This window comes from Rhopalosiphum padi, chromosome 4 (assembly GCF_020882245.1).
Source record: "Rhopalosiphum padi isolate XX-2018 chromosome 4, ASM2088224v1, whole genome shotgun sequence".
In the NCBI taxonomy this organism is placed as follows: Eukaryota; Metazoa; Arthropoda; class Insecta; order Hemiptera; family Aphididae; genus Rhopalosiphum; species Rhopalosiphum padi.
In genome coordinates this window covers 35,440,280-35,465,200 of record NC_083600.1, presented here as the reverse complement: position 1 = coordinate 35,465,200, position 24,921 = coordinate 35,440,280, and the positions used below count along the sequence as shown (strand labels likewise).

The following is a 24,921-nucleotide window of genomic DNA, read 5'->3' as shown; positions in this document are numbered from 1 at the left end:
AATGAAAAAAAAAACTAAAGAGGAATTTATTAAAATATGTATTTGTTGTTCGTATAATATAGTTTATAAAGCTATCGATATTTTTTTTCATATTATAAACAATATAAACCATTGCAGGGCATCACTTTATTATATATTATTGGTATTACTGGTATTAGCCATAATTTTCTACACAGTAAATTATAAGAAATATAGAAAGTGACTGATTTACCAAATATAATATCGTTACTGAATTAGTAGTTTAAAATAATATATCACTTTATTTAATATTGTTGAAATATCACTTCATAATAAGTTATTATTATTAACTATATGTATTTGATATATTGTACGACTATACTGATTTAATTAATCAACGTTAAGATTTTTAGATACACAATAAATTCAGATAAAGGTTTTTATTTAATTTTTAAATTTCTTCTGGATGCTCTGTTCCAACAATTGCCTGTTTAAAGGAAGCCAGTGATCGCCCATATAAAAATATCAAATTAGTTTCGACAAGTATATTTTTATAGGGGTCGAAATCAGGGTCATCAGCATTCATAGTTGGAATAAACGGGCCTATTAAAATGGTTGACAACATACAACAGTTAGGGTCTGCATGTAGATACTACTGCAATATTGAAGGCAATTTAGTTATCCTCAATTTATAAACGTACCTAATATTTTTTTACAATAGTTTTTGTGTATATATACATATACGCTTTAAGACAATTGTAAATTTTGGAAGGGTCTATTTTACTATTCAAAACAATATTTAATTTTCTTAACACATCAATATTAACTACAACCTATACATATATAAATATTATATAAACACTAGAACCATAGAACAAAGTGTAAAACAATAATATAATAAATATTAAATACCATTGGTTATTGTATTTAATAATATGGTATATCATAATATATTTATATATAATATTACCTATACATTTATAATCTTTGTGCACTTTTTAGTTTAAAGTTATAATATATTATTATTTATAAAACTAGTAATATAATAATATGATAATATTATATCCCATATAGGTATTTCAGTATTTCAGTATTTGATGTAATGTTATTGATATTATTATTATTATTGTATAGCTATATATAAGAATTTTTTTAATATTTGATTATTTTTTAAACACAATTATTATTGGAACATTTAAAAACGATTATAAACGAATAAAATAATTTTTTCTTGTACCAACGATATAAATATGTAATGTGGTACCTAAATTTCTAACGATTAATTAGATACATATAAGAACGAAAAATATGATAAACATGTTACCTATTCATTTATGTAGCAGTAGCACTGTACATAGAATGAAGATATAATTATTATATAACTGATCACAAATACAACCCCACCCAATGTGAACATTATTAAAACACATTTTGTATATTTGTATAATATCAGAGATACATTCAGACATATGCAACGGGCAAGGACGAGCGTGAGCCCTTAGTTTCATTTTACAGTCTTCTGTAACTTGGCGACTGAACGACCCACGCCAATGTAACGCGTCAGGCAGCGTTCACCGTAGGCTAGAGCACTATTGCTTTTTATGGTTGTATATCAATCAAAGTATATATCTGTCAGAAGTTAGTTAATTCAGATTGTTAATCGCGTTTATTAGTCATTATAAATATCGGCTCTATAGATTATCCACAGCTGTTATCAAGCATAAATGCATATTATAAATACGTATTGTCGTATTGACATTGTGTTAGTGTACTATTATAATTATAACACAAAAGTAAAATATAATATAATATTATTATGTAATACTTTTCAACCGATTGTGAACTATTTTTGATATGAATTAATTTTTTTCCTGACAAAGAATCATTAATTTGGAGCACAATATTTATCAGTTTTTTCTTTACCGTATGCCGTCATAGTTGGATGAGTTTACATTAGTTGAAAAATATTTTATCAGTTAAAAAAAACGATGATCCAATAAAAATATATATAGGTACATCATACACAATCGTGAACTCTGGTACATACAAAAAACATTGATTTCAGTCTTAGTTTTCACAATCGAATCAATGCTTTAATTATAATAATAATCCATAATTATTAAAACTAAAATGCAATTATTTTATTTTTATTTCAGTTAATTGTGTAGCAATGATTTACCATTTCCAAATACTTAAAAATAATTGTTACATACGTTCTAGAATATTTGTACACTCAAAAACACATATTCACTAATTGAACTGCAACAATCTATGAATGTATAATGTACGTTCAAAATGTAAAAATTGATATTAGATTTGTCGGTAGTTTAAAATTTTTCTTACTTAACTACGAAATATTATATACTATACCTATAAAGTACATAGAAAGGTATTCATAAAATGTCAAATTTAAAATTTATAATATTATACGAATAACAAATAATAAATAAGAATTATAGATATAGGATTTTAACTGAACCTAACCTGATTAGTTAACCAAGAAGGAATTAATTATACGAAATAAATATAAATTGCACTATACTTATACATAATATGCAACATACCAGCTGATACCTATAAGCTGATTAAATTTAATTTGTATTAAATTTGTACTTTCAAAATTATAACACGTTTACAGATATATCCGATATAGGTTAGTACTTATATATCTTATATATATATATATATTAAGAATTGTTCAACATTTAAACTAAAGTACTGAATTTACAAATAATTACATTTCTATTTGTTTACGTTTATATCTAGTTTTTACTGCTTTATAAATGAATTATAAATTAACAACTAACTATATCAATATTTAATAATTATTTTTGTTAAAATATAGACCTATTATATTCTAACATTTGGTGTTTTGTATAGAATGTTTAAGTATAGGGTAAATCGCCTTGTATATAGGCTATGTGTCTGAGCAGTGTGCATATTTAAAAACAATTATAATATTGACAAGGCCAAAAAGGCCAAAAACCTATTAAGCATTGTATATAATACAACTATAGTAAGTAGGTACTATGCAGGAATTTCAAGAATTGTTAGAATATAATATAGTAGGTAATGATTTTCTTTAATAAGTATTATGTTTTCGATGATAAACATAAATATTAAAACATTATATATTTATAATATTTAAATATATTTAAGTTAATTAAATAATGAAAATTTTTTAAAAATTGAAAGAAAAAAATGGTAGTAATCAAAATTTCTCTTCAAGAGACACTATATAATATACAACCGACGTAGATAACACTAGAAAGAAATATGCAAAACGATAAGGACGCGCCTTATAACAAATCAAATTGAGCTAATAATATGTTATTGCTTTAAGTCTTAGATAATTATTATGAATACTATTCATAGTATGCATTATATACAGAGTGGTATGCTTAAATTAATTGTATATAACTTGTTTTTACCCGAAAATAATATTTTTTTTTTTTAAAAATCATAGTTGTAGTATAAAAACTTTAACCTTGTTTTGCTTAAACTAAAAATGTTTGATCAATTCGAATACACTATTGTAAATTTTCAAAGACATATATTTTAAACCAATTAACATGTATTAAATGTACATTAAACCATAGTTTAAGACGTATAAATTGTATTATACACATATATATTTATAAAGCAATTAAACACAGGTACCTAATTCAATAACTGTATGTTTTTTCCACTAGAATATTCTAACATTTAGCATTAATTTCTAAATTAAATTTTAACTGCTAGTTTTATAAAGAATATGAAATAAACATTGTTCTTATTTGTATAATATACGGTTAATGAATTATTTTAAAAATCATATTTAAAAAAACTTATGATTATTCTTTAAGCTTATGAAATACTTTTCTGTGTAGGTTAAAGTGCTCGTGAGTGAACAAAATTAAATCCTATTTAAATAATATAACACCAAAACCTTAAGCAAAAACTGTGAACACACGTAATTTATTTAACACGCGATTTGATGGTTTTTTTCTTTGGTCTTTGACCTTACATACACATTGATTATATTCAAATAATTTTTTTCCATAATATCCATGCTACTACTGACGCAGGTTTGATAGCAATAAAATGTTTCTAACATTAGATTTTTTTTTAATACTCAACTAAAAATCGAATTTTAATTACTATTGGTACACAATATAACCGTTTAATAAATTACATTTTTTTTTATTTGTTAAAGTAACTAATTTTTCGTACAAGAAAATTTTTTTCTGATATTTCATTATACTAAAACTGTGCATACATGTGTATAGCAAAAGTAACAATCAGTCGGTACTCGGTTGCATCATAATATTGTACGTTTGTCGTTCAAAACGAAAAAATAAAACAAAACGGCTATCATAATAATAACGATTCCTCCTCATTTTATCAATTACTTCCGCAAATCGGCTGTGTATAATATATACTTATATTATAAGTTATAATAATAAAATAATGTCAACCGCATAAAACAGAATATTATATACTATAGTGGTTTACAGTAATATAGTATAGAGCTCGCATCTTATCTAGGTTCGCAGTTGATAAGATTAGAAGGCCCGCTAAAAAAAAAAAAATCATAATAATAATAAATAACGTTGAAACCACATTCCCAGACGTGTGTAACGAAAATGCGATGAGTAAAATACTTAATAATTATAATATATTGTATTGTGGCGGGGAGCGTGGTGTATATATTATTACGAGTGAAGCTTTTGTAGATATGCAACGCTATATGCGTATGTATGGGTATTATATTTGAATCGTTTGCGCGATGCAAAGGCTCTTTTGACGAGGGCCACGCCTTTTTCAGTTCGCGTCTGTCAACCGCACGTTCTGGTTTTGGTTTTCTGTGTCAAATATTATCGACGTACGTTTATTCGGTTTTTTTTTTCAAGTGCACGTTATTATTACTAGTTTACCGCACAATATTATAATGTTGTTAAAAAAATAAATATATATTAAAACACATATATTACATGATGTTATAATTTTTTTCTAGCGTACATATCGTATATACATATGCGTGTACCGTTTACTCACTCCGAATTTATTTACAATTAATCATTTCGTATATAGTTAATAATGTTGCACCTATACCTATATACATGTTGGCTGTTTTTGTATCGACCGATTTTGTTTTTTCATTATTATAATATTCATAACCGAAAAAATAATAATACAGTTTTCATTTATAAAAATTATAATGTTATTTAAATGGTTCACAAATTGAAACGGTTTTCATATATGGCAGTACGTATCGGTTCCGCGCCGTGGTGTTTCCTGTTGCGTAAATATTCAACTTAAAGGTCAAAGGATATCATCAAGTGGCAACGTTACTAATGAGTTACCCGGGATCCAAGTTCGATTTTAAATATTTGTTACAACACTATAATATTCTGTATATACCACGTGTGTATTTTTTTAATTTAATTTTGTGTATATTTACGTAGTTTACAATGAAATGCATTGCAATATTACAATACTTATAATATAATAAATATTTTCCGTTAACAGAATCTGAACAATTAGGTAGTGTATTAGAATACATGTATTAACAATAATAATGAGTGATTTTATTCTAAAATAGTTCAGTTACATTTTTGAAATCAATACAAGTTATTTTAATCATATTTTATAATATTGTACTTTATATGTTGTTCAATCATACAATTTTAGGCACTCGATAAATATTTCTCAGAAGATTTATGTTTAATTATTAAATTCTCAGTAAACTCATATCAACTTAATTGCTCAACTTTTAATATATTGCATTAATTCATCTTTGCACCAGAATTTTTTTTTTTTATTAAATTTACGACATAATTGAAACGTTTTAGATATTTTTTATATAGAATAATCAGTAAAAATAAAATTATTTATAGTTATTTGTATCCAGAAAAATTTCGTTGCAATAGATATATTTTTTATATTAAATTCAACAAATATTTTAAGAAATAAAAACGATTATACAGCTATGATTAGTCGTTAATTAATAAATTATGTTGATTTGTAAATAACAAGTCAAATAAAGAATTTTGACAAAATAAACGTGCACTTCAATACTATTTACTTTTTGATAAAATAATATATTTTATTTAAATATTTTTCATACATTTTGTTCATTCAAATAAACTGATAATCTGTGTTAAAACAGAGTCTATAAATATGGTAACAAATGTTTGGACCGCTGTGTGTTTTTAATCGCATAAATTAGAGATGGTTTAAAATATTATTATTATCGAAAATAATAAGCAAGCATATTATGTTTGTGTGTTTCTCGTTATATTGACTTAAACGTCTATGAAACCTCACACTGTTTTTATCATATTAGATAAGGCTGTTTGCCCTAACTAAAAGGCCAAAGATCATGTTTGCGCGTTATCTCGGTACAGCTTAGGTCATCCGTTAGCGCTCGCCGACCTTTGCGCGCGCAACCGATATATTTATGTAAGAGCCGACGTACTCAACGCGCCAGTTCTCCGTCGGACAGATAGCCGAACGATCTTGGGCAGCCGGAGTTCACCATTATAATTTTGTCTGTTAAAGTATTTTTTATTCGTGTGCACAGTTTTTATTTTAAATTACATCTGTATAATTACTTGACAGTTTATAATTTGGTATTATTATTGCTATTATTATTATATATTTTTACATTTTTACTTGTAGGCATCCCTCGGCGGATCCTTAAGTACGGCCACTATTGTACGGGACGTCGTCCGATTCACATTTTAGAACTACAGTTTGTGACAGGTTAGTTGATTTATTAAACATCCCGAAATAATTCTATTATTTAAAGTATAATAGATAATTATTCATGTGATCAATTAATTTTATTTTATTATTATTATTATTATTATTTATTTTTATTTTTCAATGTAGGTACATAATTTATCCAAGCCTTGTATAAATTATTGAAATAAATTATTATATTCATTACCTACGTATTTATTATTATTTTTTTTTAAATTAATTTAAACAACGGGCAATGTTTGTTTAAATTTAATTCCTTGTTCACAATTATTATCAGTTTTAATTTTATTACTTAGTGCAGATTGCTTTTAAAGTGTTTTTATAATGGCGTCATAAATTATTTTAAATTAACTATAAATGGTATAAAACTTTATTGTAACAGTATATTTAAACTTATTTCTTGATATTTTTTTTTTTGTTTGCTTGATGATTTATTTTTTAAATAACAATTCCCTTATATTTTAACATTGTAATTGTTTTCAACTATTTTGTATAATTTAAATTTGTAAATATATTCGTTTTTTAGTTAGATGTTAAGTTATTTTTATTGTTTATTTTATATAATTTTAATATGCTTACATAGTTAACGTATTTCCTGCAGTACTCACTTTGGATCTGTTAACGTCTTACTTGGGCAGGATTAGAGTGACAATTTATATGTCTAATACTGTCAGGTAATGATGTCCTCAGTTACCCACATATCATCGAAAACGCAGAATCCAGTAATAAACATAGAAGTAATTTATAAAGAAAAGCTGTATATTGTAAACTAATTTATTTTATGAAATGTATGTATTACAAATGCATATTGTTAATATAGAATATTAATGCATAGTCTTGTTCATATACTTAATTATAAGCTAGGTGTGAATGAAAATTATGTAGGTACCTTATTTATAAAACATTTTTTATTTATAATATATAATAATATCTTTTATAGTATTAAAATGCTATTGTATTATATTTTATAATTTTTTTGTCAAATGCCTACGGTATGCACTATGCAGACATCAGTGTTGGTGAAACGTCTGACACAAAATTATGTTTAAGAATGTTTTGTTTAGTAGGCTAAAATCAAAAGGCGGCTGTTAGAAACATGTGCAAGCCAGATATTAGTGTCATCGAAAGATTTATGAATGACTTCGAAATACCTCCTGGCCAGACGAATTTGACACATCATCAAGTATAAGTAACTAAACATAATGTAACAAATTAATAATAATAATAATTAATTAATAGCTACCGTGTAACATACCTATATATTTATATAATAGTATAGCTAGATCATAGTAAAATGTATAGGTTTTTGTTTAAATAATACAATTAATGACCAATGAGCAAAGTATTTAACTATACTATCAAGAGGCTGTTGGTGCAATATTTATTTTCTCTCTTAGACCCACGTACAACATAGATAAAATGCATTCATGTAAAATTGTTTTTTATGATTTTTAGTAATCTTAGAATAAAGTAACCTATAAAAAAATGATTGTGAATAATATAATTGAGGGTTCGACATATCGGTTTTATATTTTAATATTATTTGATTTTATACTCAACTTTAAAAATAAATTGAAAATTTAAATGAATATTAAATTTTCATACCATTCAAAAATGTCATTCTCTATCATTTTTGTAATGAGTGAATTTACCCTGAGATTACTAAAAAAACATTTTGCAAAATTATTTTGCGTGAATGTGTTATCTGCGTTACGCGTAGGTCAGATGTACAATGACATCTTCTAAACGTTGTTTACTATATTTTTGTTAAGTATGCAAATTATTTTACTCTGGTATTAATCTGTAAATAGTTTATACGACTTTTCGACCAAATTAATTACCCACTAATGCAATTTTTAGTGTGCTTAATATTTATTTTTGGATAAAATTAAATATTATATTTTCCGAAAAAAATGTGTAAGCTGATCTTTAAAATTGTATCATAGTCGTGTATTTATGGCCTGTGCCTATTAAAGGTATGGTCAGTATGGACGTAATATTGAATTATATCACAAAATATATAATATTATTACCTAAACATTTCTTGCATTTAATAAATGTAAATACATACCTATTGTGATATAACACGATTTTTAGACTAAAATTATTTTATTAAAAACAAATCTACTGACATTATTAATAATGTTGGTTGTTTTAATGTACAAACAATGTAGTTTAGAAAATATTATCAACTGATCTACCAACCAGTAAAAAGTCAACGGCTTCTTAAACTAAGCAGAATATTATAAATTATAATATTATAATACAAACGTTAGCATGACAGACATGTAGTGTTTATAAATATACATATAATAAATATTTTACATACGTCGTATTGGTATCTTATCGGTGCATCACTATTAGGTACAGAATTATTTTATAATTTTAAATTTGAATAAAAAAATCAACATTAATATAACAAAAACAAATTGAATACTGTAGTCTGTACCTCCGTTACAACAATGATTGGCAATTGATAAATCTATACGTTTCATACATAACGTTAATATATAATATTAGTAATCATAATTCAATTTCGTTAGCTTTATAGTCATACATTCAAACATACGCTTTATCTCCTTTAAACGCTAGTTGTTATAATTACTATGAAAATAATCATAAATATATATTATGCTATGACTTAATTTTTTAATTTTTTCCTTAAACTATTTTAAAAACTTTTATTAATTTATTGTTAACTCCTCATGGCTAGAACCCAATACATGTTTTATAATATATATATAACAAGGTAAACAAAAAAAAAAAAGAATAGAATAACAGAGTAATGTTATTAACAGTACAATTATTAATGAATAAAATAAAAATGATATTCACGCATAACATCTATTATAATTTTTAAAAACTTACTTTTGTAAGTGTCCAATATTATAGATATAATTCATTAGTAACTAGCATTAGGTAATTATAAACTTACTGGATTAAATACACAATTATAATATTATGTTCACTTTTACAATTAGCTATAATAATTGTTCACATTTAAAAAAATTAGGGAGTTTACGATGATAAAAAAATTTTATAAAACTCATATTATTATATATACAATTTATTGTTACTGCATTATTATTATAATTATTGCTGTTCTGTAGTTTAAATTAATTTTATATTCTTATAATAATAAAATAATTTTTAAAAGTACACAAATTCATAAAATATTATTAGTCTCTAAAACCAACAATATAGTAGAATCTCGATAAGTTGAAATTCTCGATAACTCGGAGAAAATCATTCCACGTGAAATCTCTTGGGCTTCGAATTATTGAGATTCTATTGTAAATATTATATTATAACTAATATTATTATTTTAATAATTAAATTTATATTTTATATTTTAATTAATATAAAAATAACTAACCTATTAGGGTAGGTACTTATTTATATTTTATTGTTACTTGTTAGATAGTATATTAACATTTATAGTATTTAAATTACTTATTTTATTATGATAATTTCATTAGTTATTTTGCTTAGTAGTAAAAATAAAATAATATTACGATTTCATGAATGTTTAAAAATATATATATATATTATTATAATATGATAGATCTAATAAAAGAATATTTGTATAACACAATGATCAGATTTACGAATTTTTTTTTCTGTCCATGTTACAGCTTCAAATACTAAGGTTGTTTTTTACGAAAATAAATATTCCAAAAGAGTATATACAGTGGAGTGACTAAAATTGGTTGTACATATTAATTATTTTCATATACGTATTGGAATCATACTATCAGTTTATAAAGATTTAAATGTATGCAAATTATACAATCCTAAATCACTTTTTTTTTTGTCATAACAATCAATACATTTTTTAATTAAGCATTGATTAAATATACTAAATATTAAATATTTAATCAATGTATTAAGCATATTTTTTTCGATTTTATTTATATATTTTGATTTGTAAGTCATGGAAAAGAAATCAATTGTAAGCGATATTTTTGTCTATGTTAAGTTAGATAATAAACATTAAATTTTTATGAAAACTATTTGCCTGGTGGTTTTATTACTCTTATTGTACTACTTATTTTTGAAAATTAAAAAAAATCTTACTCTTAATAGTTTATATATATTATTATTCGTATTTACTAAATAATAATTAATAATACCTACTGTAGCGTTTAAAATAATATTATTACACGAATCTGCTAACAAATGTATTAGAAATTATTTTTTTAACACTGCATAATATATTAATATACTAAATTGATGATTCCTATTGTTATTGTCAATATAGCACCCCTTTTATATAAATTCACAATACTGCTGTATGCAGACATCACTTATATATTATATACTAATCGCCAATTTAAATAAAATACCAGCATTTGAGAACTTCAATTGGTAGACAAAAAATAAACAAAAACCAAACAAGAAAAAATACGTTGAAAAGAGAGTACGAATACTGTACAGCGAGAGTACTATAATAGTAACTAACTCTCATGAAGGCTATAGTGAACACATGCGTTGAAACATAATAATAAATGAACAAGCTGTCTAAATACGTCTATATAGTGGGGACGGGGAGCCATACGGGTTAAAACTACTATTATATTGACTTTATTAAACAGCACCACTCATTCCTGCTGGCTTCCGTTTAAATTACATTAATCTGAGAGATTTTTTTTCAAAAAAGACCAATATTCACCGACAAGGGCTCACAGTGTTCTATAGAGAAAAAAAACCGTTTTGGATAATTAAAACTGTTTGCGACATAATTATACATATTACATTATTATGCATATTATAATTTACATTATATGTATAATAATCGTAATTCATTATTTTAACCATTATTCTATAAATTAAGGTATAAAAGTAAATACTTATGTATATTGTATACCTATTACAAGAATATGTTATTAAATTATGAACATTTAGTCATGAAATAAGAAAAAATATTAGCTCGAGCTATTAAGAAAAAAAATGAATTGTATATAAACATTTAAAAATAACTCTATAACAGTCAAATCATTTATTTTATTTTTCCAATCACCTTTTAGACTTTTGTATCATCACATCAACATTTTAAATGATTCAGGTAATCTTGCACTCTTGTGCCTTAAATTATAAAGTTATATGTTAAACTAATATATATATTAGTTTATAAGTGAATTCTATAGAATTCACTTATAAGTAATAAGGATGATAATGCAATATATCAAAATACAAAATAGTTCACAATTATTTGCAGTATTAGATGGTTATAAATTATTCAAAACCATTATGATTCTCACTTTTACAAAATTAGATTAGGTTAAAAAAAATGTAGGTTTTGAAATGTATAAATATTAATATGTTATATAATATATCATATATTCATACTTAACTTATATGCAATATATATACACGATAAATATTAAGATAATTAAGGCCACAGTTAAAACGTCCAAAACACTATTAAAGCTAAGAGAAAGAAATGTCCTAGAACAAAACTGTCCAAAGAAAAATATCTACGTACAATAGCGAATCCAGGGGGCACATGGCCCCTGTCAATGGAAATAGAAAAGTGTTGAACTAGTCATTTTTTATATATATTTATGTATGATTTTAAAAACTAAATAAACACTTATATAATATAGTCGGACAGTCGATGTTGAAACTTTATTCATATATCTTATATTAATTTAATATATAATATACAATTAATTTACTGAAAATAAAAATAGTGTCCTCCCCTTACTAAAATTTCTGACTCTACTGCTGTCTACGTAAGCACATTAACAAATTATAGTTGCAACTCTCCTCCTCTGAAAAACTACAACTAGATCCGATTTAATACCAAAAACTTCCCTCAAAGTTGGAAATATTTTTTCAACTACCTATTTTGAATAATGTATACAAGTCATATTGTTTAACCAATACATATATTTGTTATGATCTTAGATTTACTCGGAATCTAAAATATAATCATATTTCGATATAAGTATCATAATTTACAAATAATAAGACTGTAAATCATATAAAAATGTCATCATAGTTTATAATAGATTAGCACAACATTTGAGATCGCGGACAGGTCGTAATAAGAATAATAGGATAGAAACAACAGATAACAGCAATAATATATAATAAGCAAAGTATAATATAACTGAGGCTAATAAAATTTAAAAAGAAACAACTGATTTTAACGATATAAGGAAGATTTGTAATAGATTGAACCAGCTAGTTATTTTAAAGTACCTTACCCGCTAAAATATTACTAAAATCATAACCTCAGTCATTTATTTCAATTGCAATTGGTTACTGCTAAGAAAAAATTTATTAATTACTACCAACCACAGCTTGCAGGTAGATTGATCATCTTAGTTTTATTTATTCGCAGACAACACCGGATAATTCAAATAGTAGTAAATAAACTGTGCTTATGCCAGCGACTAAATATATAAATAATAATATACAATATTTTAGAAAATTTCAATAATCGATGTACCACGTAGTACACGTACTATCGATATATTAGTAATTAGTATAAATATAATCTAGGTATGTTATATGAAGGCAATTTGAGTGTTCTCAAATTGAATTACCTACCTAGATTTGGAAGACAATTTATGTGCACCCAAATAAATTTAAGCCACGTTACTATGTTAGAGTAAGTTTTATATGTTATACTAGCTGTAATGTTGTATTCTTGTGTTTTGTATGCATACAATAAATAACTGTTTTACGTGAAAACTTTTACTTAAATATTTGTATGTGTACGGCGTATTGTGTAGGCAATTTGGCGTCATTATTAGGACGACGCCTCTTTTGCAGTATGTTCATAGGTTAGGTCGTAAATTGATGAACGATTTGAGGAAATATAAATTTAAATAGCTCACAATAGCGGAGTAACTTTTTTTTTATGTGTGACAAAATATTTGTTAGTAAAAAAGCTTGAAAATATGTAATGCAAGATTCCCCATCACTTGCTTTCATAGTAATTGAAAATATTCTCAATGTTTTCACAACTTTTATTATTCACGTTTAAATTTTGATTTAAATCATGCAATTTTTAATTTTAATACCTAATACTTGAAAATTAAATACAACACGTTTCTCATAAGTTTTTTTTACAATAATTATAAAAAAAATAGCCTAAACCATTTTTAGGGCTATTTATATGTCATTCTATTTTACTACAATTTACATACATGAAAAATAATAATTTTGAAAATAATTTTGTTGTAACTCAAAAAATTCAACCATTGCGCATATTTTTATTTACTATACACATACACTATACACTATACCATTTTTAAAATATTTATATAAATTTTAAGTTATTTATAACATCAACATATTCTGATATTTACATACCGATTGACTGTCGAACCGATTACTGTATAGAATGAATCCACCGGCAATCGATAATGACTTAAAAATTAAGATTAATAACAATTATTTATTTATTTATTTATAAAATAAACGACAATCGGCTTTTACACTGGTAATGGCAAGAAAAATAGATTATAAACATATTAGAATAGCGTAATGAGTAATGACGCATAAAACAACAGTAGCAAGAGAAAAATAATAAAGTAAACATAGTAGAATAGTGAGTACAAGATATAACTAAATATAATCAGGGGTGTTCCCATAGGGTATACTACATATACGCCGTATACTCTCAAGATTTTTTTTCAATATTATGGGTAACTGCGTATACCCATAAATCCATAATACATGCGTATTTGATGATATAGTATACTCTCAAAAAAATTCATGGGAACACCACTGAATATAATTATAAGAAATAGATACAAAAAAATTATTTAGGGGTTTAGGTTCAATTAGATAATATAATACCGATGATTTTGGCAACAAATAATTTAACCTACTATATAACTATTGATTATAAACAGTACCTACTATTAATCATCAATAGTATAACTAATAAAAAAATGTAGGTACCTAATTGAAAAATATCCTTAGGTTTACACTTTTGCAGAATAAATATTGTCATGTATTATATCTGTAGAGTGTAGATAATAATAATTATAAAAGTAGAATACAGAATTTATTCTGTTATAGTACTATCTACATTCTACAGACCAGCATCTATAATTCTGTCCGATGGTCGCCAGACCGTCTCTTTTCCCGTAAAATGCTCAGGCCTTATATACATATATATATATATATATATATTTATATTATACTATATATTTATATTATACTATATATTGTAAGATAATAGAAGTCTGTGGTAGAATGTTGATAGTACTTATCACTATTACAATTATTAATTTATTATTTAGCTTAGGCTATAATAGTAGTTATAATGTTATATTACTATATTAGTTATTAGTTATTTATTTAAATTATTATATTGTTACAATTGTTGAACAATAAAACTTATTATAAAGCCAAGACTAGTTTTTAAATGTTACTTTGAATACTTAATGTCTTTTGTTTAATAAATTAATTTTAATTTTATTTCCAACAACTTTTTTTATTTTACAATGGGCGGTAAAAAAGCACCATCGTATGTATTTATTATTAATTTATTATTACACCAATTATTTCAAATGTTTTTTTCTCTACAGTAAAAATCGTTTATATGAAAAAGAACGAAGAGATCGTTTGAATGTTAGTTTTGAAGAATTGCGAACTGTTCTTCCACCATCGGACTCTAATGCTTCACTGGGTAAAGCTGACATTATTAACCATGCAATTGATTTAATTCGTGTATTACAAAATGAAAAATTGAAGACTTCAAGTATGCATAGTAAGTAGGATTTTTAATTTTGAAACCATTTTTGTACCTATAAAACTTATTTTAAATCTAAATTATATGTTCTATCTTAGGAAAGGAATTAGTTCGCTTACAAAATAAAGTAACCCATTTATGTACAAGAATCAAACACCTAATATCCATTTTGAAAGAATCAAAAATTAAAATACCAAAAGATAGGTCTATTAAAAAGACATCAATACAAAATAGATCAAAAATAAAACTTAAAAAAGATTCTGGTGTCAGAAATAGTAATATAAAAAAGTTTAAAAACAAACAAAAGTTAGCTCAAAAAGTAAGGCCTATTACTTTAACTACTAAACCTGTTAATATACCAGTTTTAACTTCAACTAAGCCTACATTTATTTTACCAAATGGGCATTTGATAAAAATTGACACTGCACCTATTATACCTCAGTCACAAATCATATTTGATATACCTAAAATACTTTTGTTACCAGATTATAAAAATTCAGAGGTATTAATTGCTCCAAAAAAAAATGATGCAACTATTACTACATCTATGAACAAAAGACCTATACCATCATTAGTAACATACAATAGATTATTAAAAGAAAATAATTTGTTGAAGGATAATGAAGTAGAACTAACAAACAATAAAAAAGTAAATAGTAAATCTGAAAATAAAAATGAATCTAATAAAATACAAAAAGTTGAAAAAAACACAAACAAAAATGTAATAGAAAAAAGTGATAAACTAGGTTGTACAGAACCAGTAAAATCAAATGATAATAGATGTACAACAAGTCACACAATTGAAGCTATAGTTAAGGATATCAATCAAGATAAAAATGAAAAATCTATTGAAAGAGAAGAAATTGTAACATGTAGGAATATTAGTGATGAAAATAAACATTTATTAAAATCTGTTGAAACAGATAATAATAAAACAACAACTAATTCTCCAGAGTGTTTATCAACGGCTCAAACTACATCAACTGTTGTTAATTCATTAAGTATATTAACGGAAGAAAATCAAAGAAAATCAATAGAAACAGCAAAAAACATTATCTCTTGTTTTGATGACATACGGTTACCAATACCAAACACAGATTTTTCTACAGATTTATTTAGTTCTCTCCAAGGGCCAGTTGGAGGACATCATGCGGATTCAATGTCTCCCACAGAAGCTTTTCTCCTTTCTTTTCCCCTGGTTTCTACTTCAAAAAATACTAATATTTTAAATGAATCTGAACAAACTGAAATGCATTCAGCTACTCCCACAACAATATTGCAAATTGGGAACTTAGAATCTCCAGCTACAGAATTATTCCAGAAAAATGATGATGATTGTGAAAAGGATCAAAATAAAGATAAAATGAAAGATCAATTTGGTTTTAATGTTAAACCATACTATAATGATGGATATTTAGACATTAATAAAAAGAATGATCAACATTACGGTTATAAAGAAGTTAAAAAGTTAAAGGCAATACCTCCACCTCAACCAACTGCTTCTACTTATCATAAAACATCATATAATGATATTTCTTCTTATTATAGAACAACTCAATCAAATTCTGATCTTTGGAGGTATACTAGTTATAATTCGTTTGATAAAAATCTTAATAAAAATACTAAAAAGACTGATAAATCAACATCTACAGCATTTGCAAATAATGTTCCTTATGTACCGTATGACTTAAATACAGTAAATTCAATTAATACAACTACATATATTGATACTGAAAATTATCAAGAAGTTTGGCCTCACAAACCAAAACAAAAAAAGAAACAAAATGAAAAGAGTGTTCCAGTTAACTGGATGACAGATAAAAGTTGTCAAAATTCTTATGCTAAAAAAGATGACTATAATTATCAAAAGAAAAACAATTTTGATATGTCTTTTGATTTGCAGTCCGAACCTAAACAAGCATATTCATGGTCACCATCAAAAACTATCCCTTTATTACCTCATTTGGATACTAATATGCCTTCTACATTACCAACTCTAGTAGGAGATTTAGCTTTAAATATTAATACAGGCTCCAATACTCCATTTGACCAAAGAGTTTACGAATGTAACAAAAAAAATGATAATATAATTCCTGTTACAAGTACTGAGCAAAATATGCTTAATTATAAATCTCGTTCTGTTAATTCAAATTTCCTATCTGTCAGTCAGTTAGTAGAACAACCCAAGTCAAATGACAAACGTAAAGGAAGAAGTTGTGCTAAGGATTATTGTTGTGTGTATCAAAATCAGAAAACTGATAAAGATTATTATCAAAATCAAACCAAACAATATTATCCTGAGATTAATACATTTGAACAAGATCAGTCTTGGGTACGATCAAAATATTCACATGATTCTAGTAGATCAACTAATCATAGTGCTGAATCTTTAATTAGACATCAACAAAAACATGCTTCTATTATAAAATCTGGTTCAAAAAATCAAAATTTAACTAATAAACAAACTAATTGTTATAGAACAAGCCAAAAACCAAGTTATAATAACAATGAAAATTTTAGCAATTATTATAATCAACCCAATAGTAATTATCTATATGAAAATAGAAATGAGCTAGATAAACAATCATCTTCATACCAAATACCAACTAATTTCTATACTCCTCCAACAACTACAAAGCATAATATTTCAAATTATATACCTCTTCCTACAACATTTAGTATGACAAGTTCAAGTTATAATAAACCAGTTCAACATTTTAATCAGAACACAAATAATTATTATAACAGCAGTAGTAATGTGAATACTTTAACAAACTTCAATTTGAGTACTATATTTCCAGAAATGATTGATAAGGTAAACTTTGGTTATTAGTTATTAGTTTATTACTTATTGGCATAAGTGTGCGTATAAGATAGTCAAGGTAGGCTGTTAAATCTTCTTTACTTAGCAGCTAGTCATAAAAATGTTCTAGATAATAACTAATAATATTACAGTTAGAAGTCTGACTAGTGAGTCGAGTAATACTACTAGTAACTTAAAGTATAATTTAAAATTTTTAAATAATACTAAATGTCACCCCTTGACTTGTCCCAAAAACTTGAGTAACTGTTGGACCAGAACTTAAATTTAATTATGAATATTCATATTATCTATGACTTCATACTGATAATGTCTACTGCGCACGCTAATGCTTATTGTACATGTGCATAACTGCATAAGTTTTAATATTATTATTTTTTTTAGGAACCAAATATAACACCATTAGGTGTACCAAGTAAAAATAATGAATTTGATGTTATGAATAATTATGGAACCAACATACATTCATCTTATTAAATGAGAAATATTTAGGTAAGTTTTAATTGATTTAATATTTATTTTACATTTTAAATGCTACATTTTCTATTGTAAGCTATTCAGTAAATACAAATTATAATAATATGTGTTTGCTAAGTTTGCTTCCAATTCCATTTATTAATTACTAGCTTTTAAAAAATAAAAATATTTACATTATTTAGCATTTTTGATTGAAATATTATGGTCTATGTAATTTTTGTAAATGTAAATGAATAATAAATAGGTATATTATGTGTCAGTAAGTGACTAAAACTGATACTAATATAATAATATCCGACAATTATCTACCTGTGGTGGAAGAAAACTACTCAAACCCATATTTTGCTATTATAGTTTATATCGGTAGCTATTCAATAAAAAAAAATGATACAAATAAAAGTAGTAAAAATACAATTTTTTCAAAAATGTTAATTTGCCATCATGAATTCCTTTATAAAAAAATATTTTTAAACTGTTATTACTTTTTGAGATAATAAATATTAACTGTTAAACGAATCACTCAGTATGTACATAATATGTATATTATAGTATTATTATTAACTTAAATAAAATTATAATATTCAATATTATATTAAATTAAATTAATAAATATTCTTATAATGTACCTGTTCAAATTATTTCAAATTAAATAATTAAATGAAAAAAACAATTCTAATTGTAGTATTAGTGTAGATTGTTTACTATTTCACAGGATTTCTAACAGAAAAATTATAATTTTAAGTACTAAGTCATTGTTATTACTTATTATATTTTTTGTATTTAAATAATTATATATTTAAATTTAACTATTTTTAATTTGGACACATAAATTATAGTGGTCATCAATACTAATACTTCTTAATATATGAATATTAATTTGACAGTTAATGACCTTTTATTTTATATATAATTTATATTTTATATTATATATTTATTTTCGTTTCTCACAGGTGTTGGCATTGGAGATTTTTATATTTTATAAAAGTAAAAATATTATAAGGAAACTCGAAAATTCTAAAATTATTTCTGCAACAGGAATTTTTACCAATTAAGGTAAAATACAGGTAAATATATCAATAGTTTGATGTTTCGAATTAATATTAACCATATTTTTAATTGTTTATAGATATCATTTTCAACTATCAAAATATAATGCAGAAAAGCAGAAGATAATAAGTATATCCTTACAACCATTTCCATTAAAATGTTCTATTGTTAACAGATTTTTTTTTATATTTTATTATGTTATTTGAGGTGATTTACCAAACATACATTTTTTTTTCTAAAATAATGTAGTTTTTCAAATTCTGATCTTCAGAGTTTTTAAATATACTTGAAGACCTTGGAAGTGAGCATGTTTGGTAATACACCCTATATTATATTGTATAATTGTTGGACATTTTTATAAGTATAAAATAAACAGTATTTTACAAAACCTGTTTGACTTTATGTGATTATTCCTTACGAGATATAATATAAATACAAACTATTTATATCAATGACAATCAATTATTCAAAAATATTCAGTGCATTAATTCTTTGTTAGTTTTATTTTTTTGGTAGTAAAATCATATAAGTATAATTTTGTCCTCTACTCTATTATGAGTGCTACTCATGTCTTGATCTTATAAATCTATTGAATGTTTTACTTGCTATATACTCAGTATTTTTTAGGAAATAATTTTTTCATATATTCTTTTAAGCCAAATTGAATTGATTTTAGTTTTGTTATAAATTTATAATATAAATATAATAACTTTGAGACTAAATTTTCACTATTTAAATATTTTTTATTTTATAAATATGAAAATCTTTGAATTGTTTTTGGGCAAAATATATCATTATGTTTAATAACTTTATATTTGTATTAGTTCTAAGACTTTAAAGAAGGTTAATAATACATATAAATTTTTTTAATAATAACTAAAATAATCTGTAAAATTGTTCAATTTTTTAAATATGTATTTTGATAAAATTGAATATTTACAAATGCCGAGAACTTAAATTTAATAATTATTATAAGATTTAAAATTGCTAATCACATTAATTTGAAAAATTGCAAATTATACATTCTGACATATTTGTATACTTTTTTAGCATGTTATTTTCCTAATTTTTTTTTATAAAAAATGTGTTATTTTAGAAATAACGAAGACACAGAACCAAAAAAGCTAATCCAATCACACATTTCTTCAAAATAAATCATAAGAAAAAAAATATTAATGTAGTAGTAGTTTAAATTGAGAAATAAATTTGATTATGGTGAAAACAATTTAAAGAAAATTAATTTCTTAAAAAAAAATGTATTTATTTTGAAGACTTAAGTCATGCTAAGAATAATAAATAGCTAATGTTGTATTCAATTTCCAGGTCTTTTAAGTAACAATTTGATAAATTTTTGTTATTAAACAAATTGATTTCAAAAGTATTGTATTGAAATAAATGAATATCTAAACATAAAAATGTACTAGTTTTATAATTTTGTTAAAAATGAAAAAAAGTATATAGGTATAGATATAATGAGAATATCTTCAAAGGAGCCCTTCCATTTCTTGCATAAATTGCATATATGCATCATCTTTAGTCTGTTGTCCAGCTTGTTGGTTACTGGCAGCAATATTAGATTTATATTCTGCAGCTTTATGTTGTTCCCATGCATTATCTCGTTTATTTGGTCTACCATCATCTCTTTTCACTCGGATTGATGTAGGCAAGAATCGTGTAATATCAGCTGCAAGATTTCTATTACACACAATATAATTCATATCATTAATTACTAACTAGATATTATAGAATAAATATAAAATTTTAAGTATACCTCATTTTTGGTTTTGCTTCAATAGTAGATCCAGTATTATTTTGAGCTTCATCACGATTAATAAGTTGAGGTTCGGCACTTACAATATTCGGTGTTACTGCAGCAGCAGCAGCAGCAGCAGCAGCAACGGCTGCCGCAGCTGTATTCATATTATTATGCATACCAGAGTTATACCTCATCATTCTTGGTGGCATTCCTGGAGGGGGTCCAGGGGGTAATCTTACATGCATGCGTGGTGGTAAACCAGGCGGAGGTCCAGGAGGTAACATTGGTGGTCGACCAGGAGGTGGACCTGGAGGCATTCTACCAGCAGGTCCACGGTATGGCATAGGAGGAGGAACACCAACGGGTAAACCTATATATGCAAAAATAAATAATTAAAAAAAAAATGCAAATATTAAGTTTCAATTAAATAATTTAATATTATGAATTTATCATACTTGGTGGTAACCCTGGAGGTAAACGTCCTGATGGAGCAGGTAATGGTAAGGGAATTTCATTAGAGTCTTCATTCTTTCCAGTAGAACTCCTCTTTTGAACTTCATCAATCTAAAAATAAGTTAAATTGTTTGAAGTAATAAAGATTAAAAAAAATTGAATTAGTATTTAGTTATTCCTAACCTCTCTCATGAACATCTCTATATCGTCAGTAGTTTTGTTTTCTTTACCAGAATCCTCTAGTTCAGCAAATCTTAATGTGCGGGAACGTTTTGGAGCTAAGTTAAAAATAAAAACTAAAATATAATACCAAAAATAAAATTAAAACTGATTTAATCATTAACTAACCAGTTTCTCCGTCGCTAGAATCATCTTCATAATCATCATCATCCTTTTCTTCATCTGTTAATATTGGTGGTACTCCTGGAGGCACACCCGGTGGTCGTTTTTTTGTACCAGATATTGGTGACATTGGTGGACTACTAAAAAAAATAATACATCTTTTGTAAGTATTTACATAAACTAGTCTTAATAGTACACAATATAAATAATTACTAACGTATATAATGGTGGTTTTTTCAATATTCCTAAAGGCAATTCAATAGAATTATATCCTGTATCAGAAGCAGGTAATGGAATATTTGATGTCATAACAGGTAATGGAATTTCATCAACTGATACTTGTTGAGCTGTTTTTACTGCATCAAAGTATGATATTAGCTTGAAACGACGTTTCTCATACTCAGATTCTGCTCGTTTGATTTCATGATATTTATCAAGCTCATCTTTTACCTAAAAATAGTAAAATATTTTTATTCTAAAATAATCTTTAATTGATATTTAGTATATAAAAATCTTATATAATTAATAAATAGGTAATTACTAAACTATAAATTTAAATAAAAATACTAAAAACCTTAAAATATACCTTAAGGATAGGTTGGGCATGGTACTTACATACATTTTCATAACTCGATCAAATGTTTCTTTAAGTTTTCTTCTTTTTTCTCTTAATACTTTTTCATTGAGAGGAGATGGCTGAACAACATTGTATTCTATATACAAAATTCAATATCATGTTATATATTTGTATTTTTTTTTATTGTTACATATTTAATTAAACAATTCTTTCTAAAGAGAAATACACTTTTGTTTATATGTCATCGATCTATTCTCTTTATTTACCTATATTTATCTACATTTCGTTTTTTATGAAATATGCTGTCATCTATGTACAAAATGACTTAAAAACTTTAATATTTACAAGTTAATAATTTCTTTGGTTTGTAAAATTAAAAAGAAACTTGGCAAAACAATTCTAGTCAATATTTATTATAAGTGTATTGTGATCATGTAAATCTGGATACTTAACAAATTTAAGCAAAATGTCTGCTTATGTAATAATATTGTCATATATTAGTCAAAATTATACAATGCATCATAAACTTACAGTTAATTAAAAAATATAATCATATTAAGCTTGAATTTATTATAAAATGTATAATTATACTGTACTATATAAATACGTAATATATTATTAACTTCTATAATCTTTATATTGATTAGGTATTAATCACATTATTCCAAAAATAGCTTTATTGTATTAAACATATATTTCCATTTATACATATATATATAAATGTTATGTATAAACAAATTTTACATTACCCATTTGATCAATTTTTTCCATTTCAGCAAGTATTTGTAATGGATCTTTTCCTTTCAATACAGCGGTTCTAACAATCATACGCTGTTTTTTATTTTTTTTTAATTCCTTTTTTCTGGCTTCCTTTCCTATTAGATTATATAAATTATGTTTTAATATTTTATATACCAAACAATTCATGCTTATTAAAATATTTATAATACATTAATACTTACTCGCTTGATCTGTGGGATTCATATATTTACCACTTTTAGTGGTGTTTATTGAACGCCTCCCCATGATTTAAAATTTTAATGAACAAATAGTACTTATAATTAAGTTGTATCAAATAAAATTAAAAATAAATTATAATATTACACACATTCAAATTAAATAACATTAAATGAACTACAATATTTTTGATTAAAATATAAAATAAACAAATAAACTGATAAGAATTATCACACATTTATGGAGTATCCTCCTCTATGTACCAAACGAATGTGAATCAAAAATAATACTATCCAGCAGCTAACACAGTTAACAGATAACCGCCCACTATATTATAACATTTATAACGACGAAGGTTTTAATTAATCTAACAAACATTCTAAAAATACAATTTCATACAGTTGTATTTTCAGGTAGGTAGTTTTTTAAGAGTGATTCGGTAGGTTGAACTAATTTTTGTGTGATATCGATAAATTTAAAAAAAATTTGAATTTTAAACATATTATTTATTTAAAATTGTTGTAAAACCATTTTTAAGAACAATTATCCTTATTCTTTATTAGACTTATTAGCATTAATATTTTAAATTTTAATAACTAAGAAACTACTCGTTTGAATTTGGAATTAGGTACATCAACACTTTCAAAAAAATTATCCACTAAATAATTTACAGTAAAAAATAGGGAGGTTCTCTTTAAAAAACAGAAGTTTGTATCGTCACAGAACACTTCTTAAGTAATTAAAAAAATTTTAAAATGTGGTTATCAAAGTATCAGAATTTGAATAAACTTATTATTAAAGAAAAAATTGCGGTGAACATGCTTGTAAAATACTTCTGTATTAGGTTATTTACTCAAAAACGATATAATTCACATGAAAATTAAAAAAGTCTTACTTTATAAATATCACAAAAAGAGAAATGATATATACTTTAAAAACGACATCGACTACCATCACTAGGTACCTTGTTTTCTTTATTTTTATTTATTTTCCCAATTATTTAGAAATGTAGTAAGTATTAAGGATTTTTTACTTTTTCTCAATATAAGTACCAATTATAATAAATTGTT

At 24.8% G+C, this 24,921-nt stretch overlaps 2 protein-coding genes across 2 annotated transcripts; one reads left to right on the top strand and one right to left on the bottom strand.

The window, feature by feature from the left end:
* The first annotated feature begins 14,959 nt into the window (after positions 1-14,959).
* On the top strand, positions 14,960-20,154 carry LOC132930174 (homeobox protein 2-like). Its single transcript, XM_060995892.1, has 6 exons — positions 14,960-15,196; positions 15,258-15,439; positions 15,520-18,236; positions 18,627-18,734; positions 19,670-19,783; positions 19,846-20,154. The coding sequence occupies exons 1-4, from the start codon at positions 15,174-15,176 to the stop codon at positions 18,717-18,719; spliced, it is 3,015 nt and encodes a 1,004-aa protein (XP_060851875.1). The 5' UTR covers positions 14,960-15,173; the 3' UTR covers positions 18,720-18,734; positions 19,670-19,783; positions 19,846-20,154.
* A 1,022-nt stretch (positions 20,155-21,176) lies between these two features.
* On the bottom strand, positions 21,177-24,055 carry LOC132930325 (WW domain-binding protein 11). Its single transcript, XM_060996153.1, has 9 exons — positions 23,857-24,055; positions 23,644-23,769; positions 22,933-23,030; positions 22,535-22,767; positions 22,324-22,457; positions 22,159-22,253; positions 21,978-22,086; positions 21,538-21,892; positions 21,177-21,461 (listed from the first exon to the last, which is right to left on the bottom strand). The coding sequence occupies exons 1-9, from the start codon at positions 23,918-23,920 to the stop codon at positions 21,251-21,253; spliced, it is 1,425 nt and encodes a 474-aa protein (XP_060852136.1). The 5' UTR covers positions 23,921-24,055; the 3' UTR covers positions 21,177-21,250.
* Between the last annotated feature and the right edge of the window lie 866 nt (positions 24,056-24,921).

Bases quoted from the DNA above. Each gene is read 5' to 3' on its own strand.
- LOC132930325 (XM_060996153.1), bottom strand. From the start codon at position 23,920: ATGGGGAGGCGTTCAATAAACACCACTAAAAGTGGTAAATATATGAAT. The intron at 22,458-22,534 runs GTTAGTAATTAT...TATTTTTTTTAG, and splicing joins AAAAAACCACCATTATATAC to TAGTCCACCAATGTCACCAA. The intron at 21,893-21,977 runs GTATGATAAATT...TTGCATATATAG, and splicing joins ACCTCCAGGGTTACCACCAA to GTTTACCCGTTGGTGTTCCT.
- LOC132930174 (XM_060995892.1), top strand. From the start codon at position 15,174: ATGGGCGGTAAAAAAGCACCATC. The intron at 15,197-15,257 runs GTATGTATTTAT...TTTTCTCTACAG, and splicing joins GGCGGTAAAAAAGCACCATC to TAAAAATCGTTTATATGAAA. The intron at 15,440-15,519 runs GTAAGTAGGATT...GTTCTATCTTAG, and splicing joins GAAGACTTCAAGTATGCATA to GAAAGGAATTAGTTCGCTTA.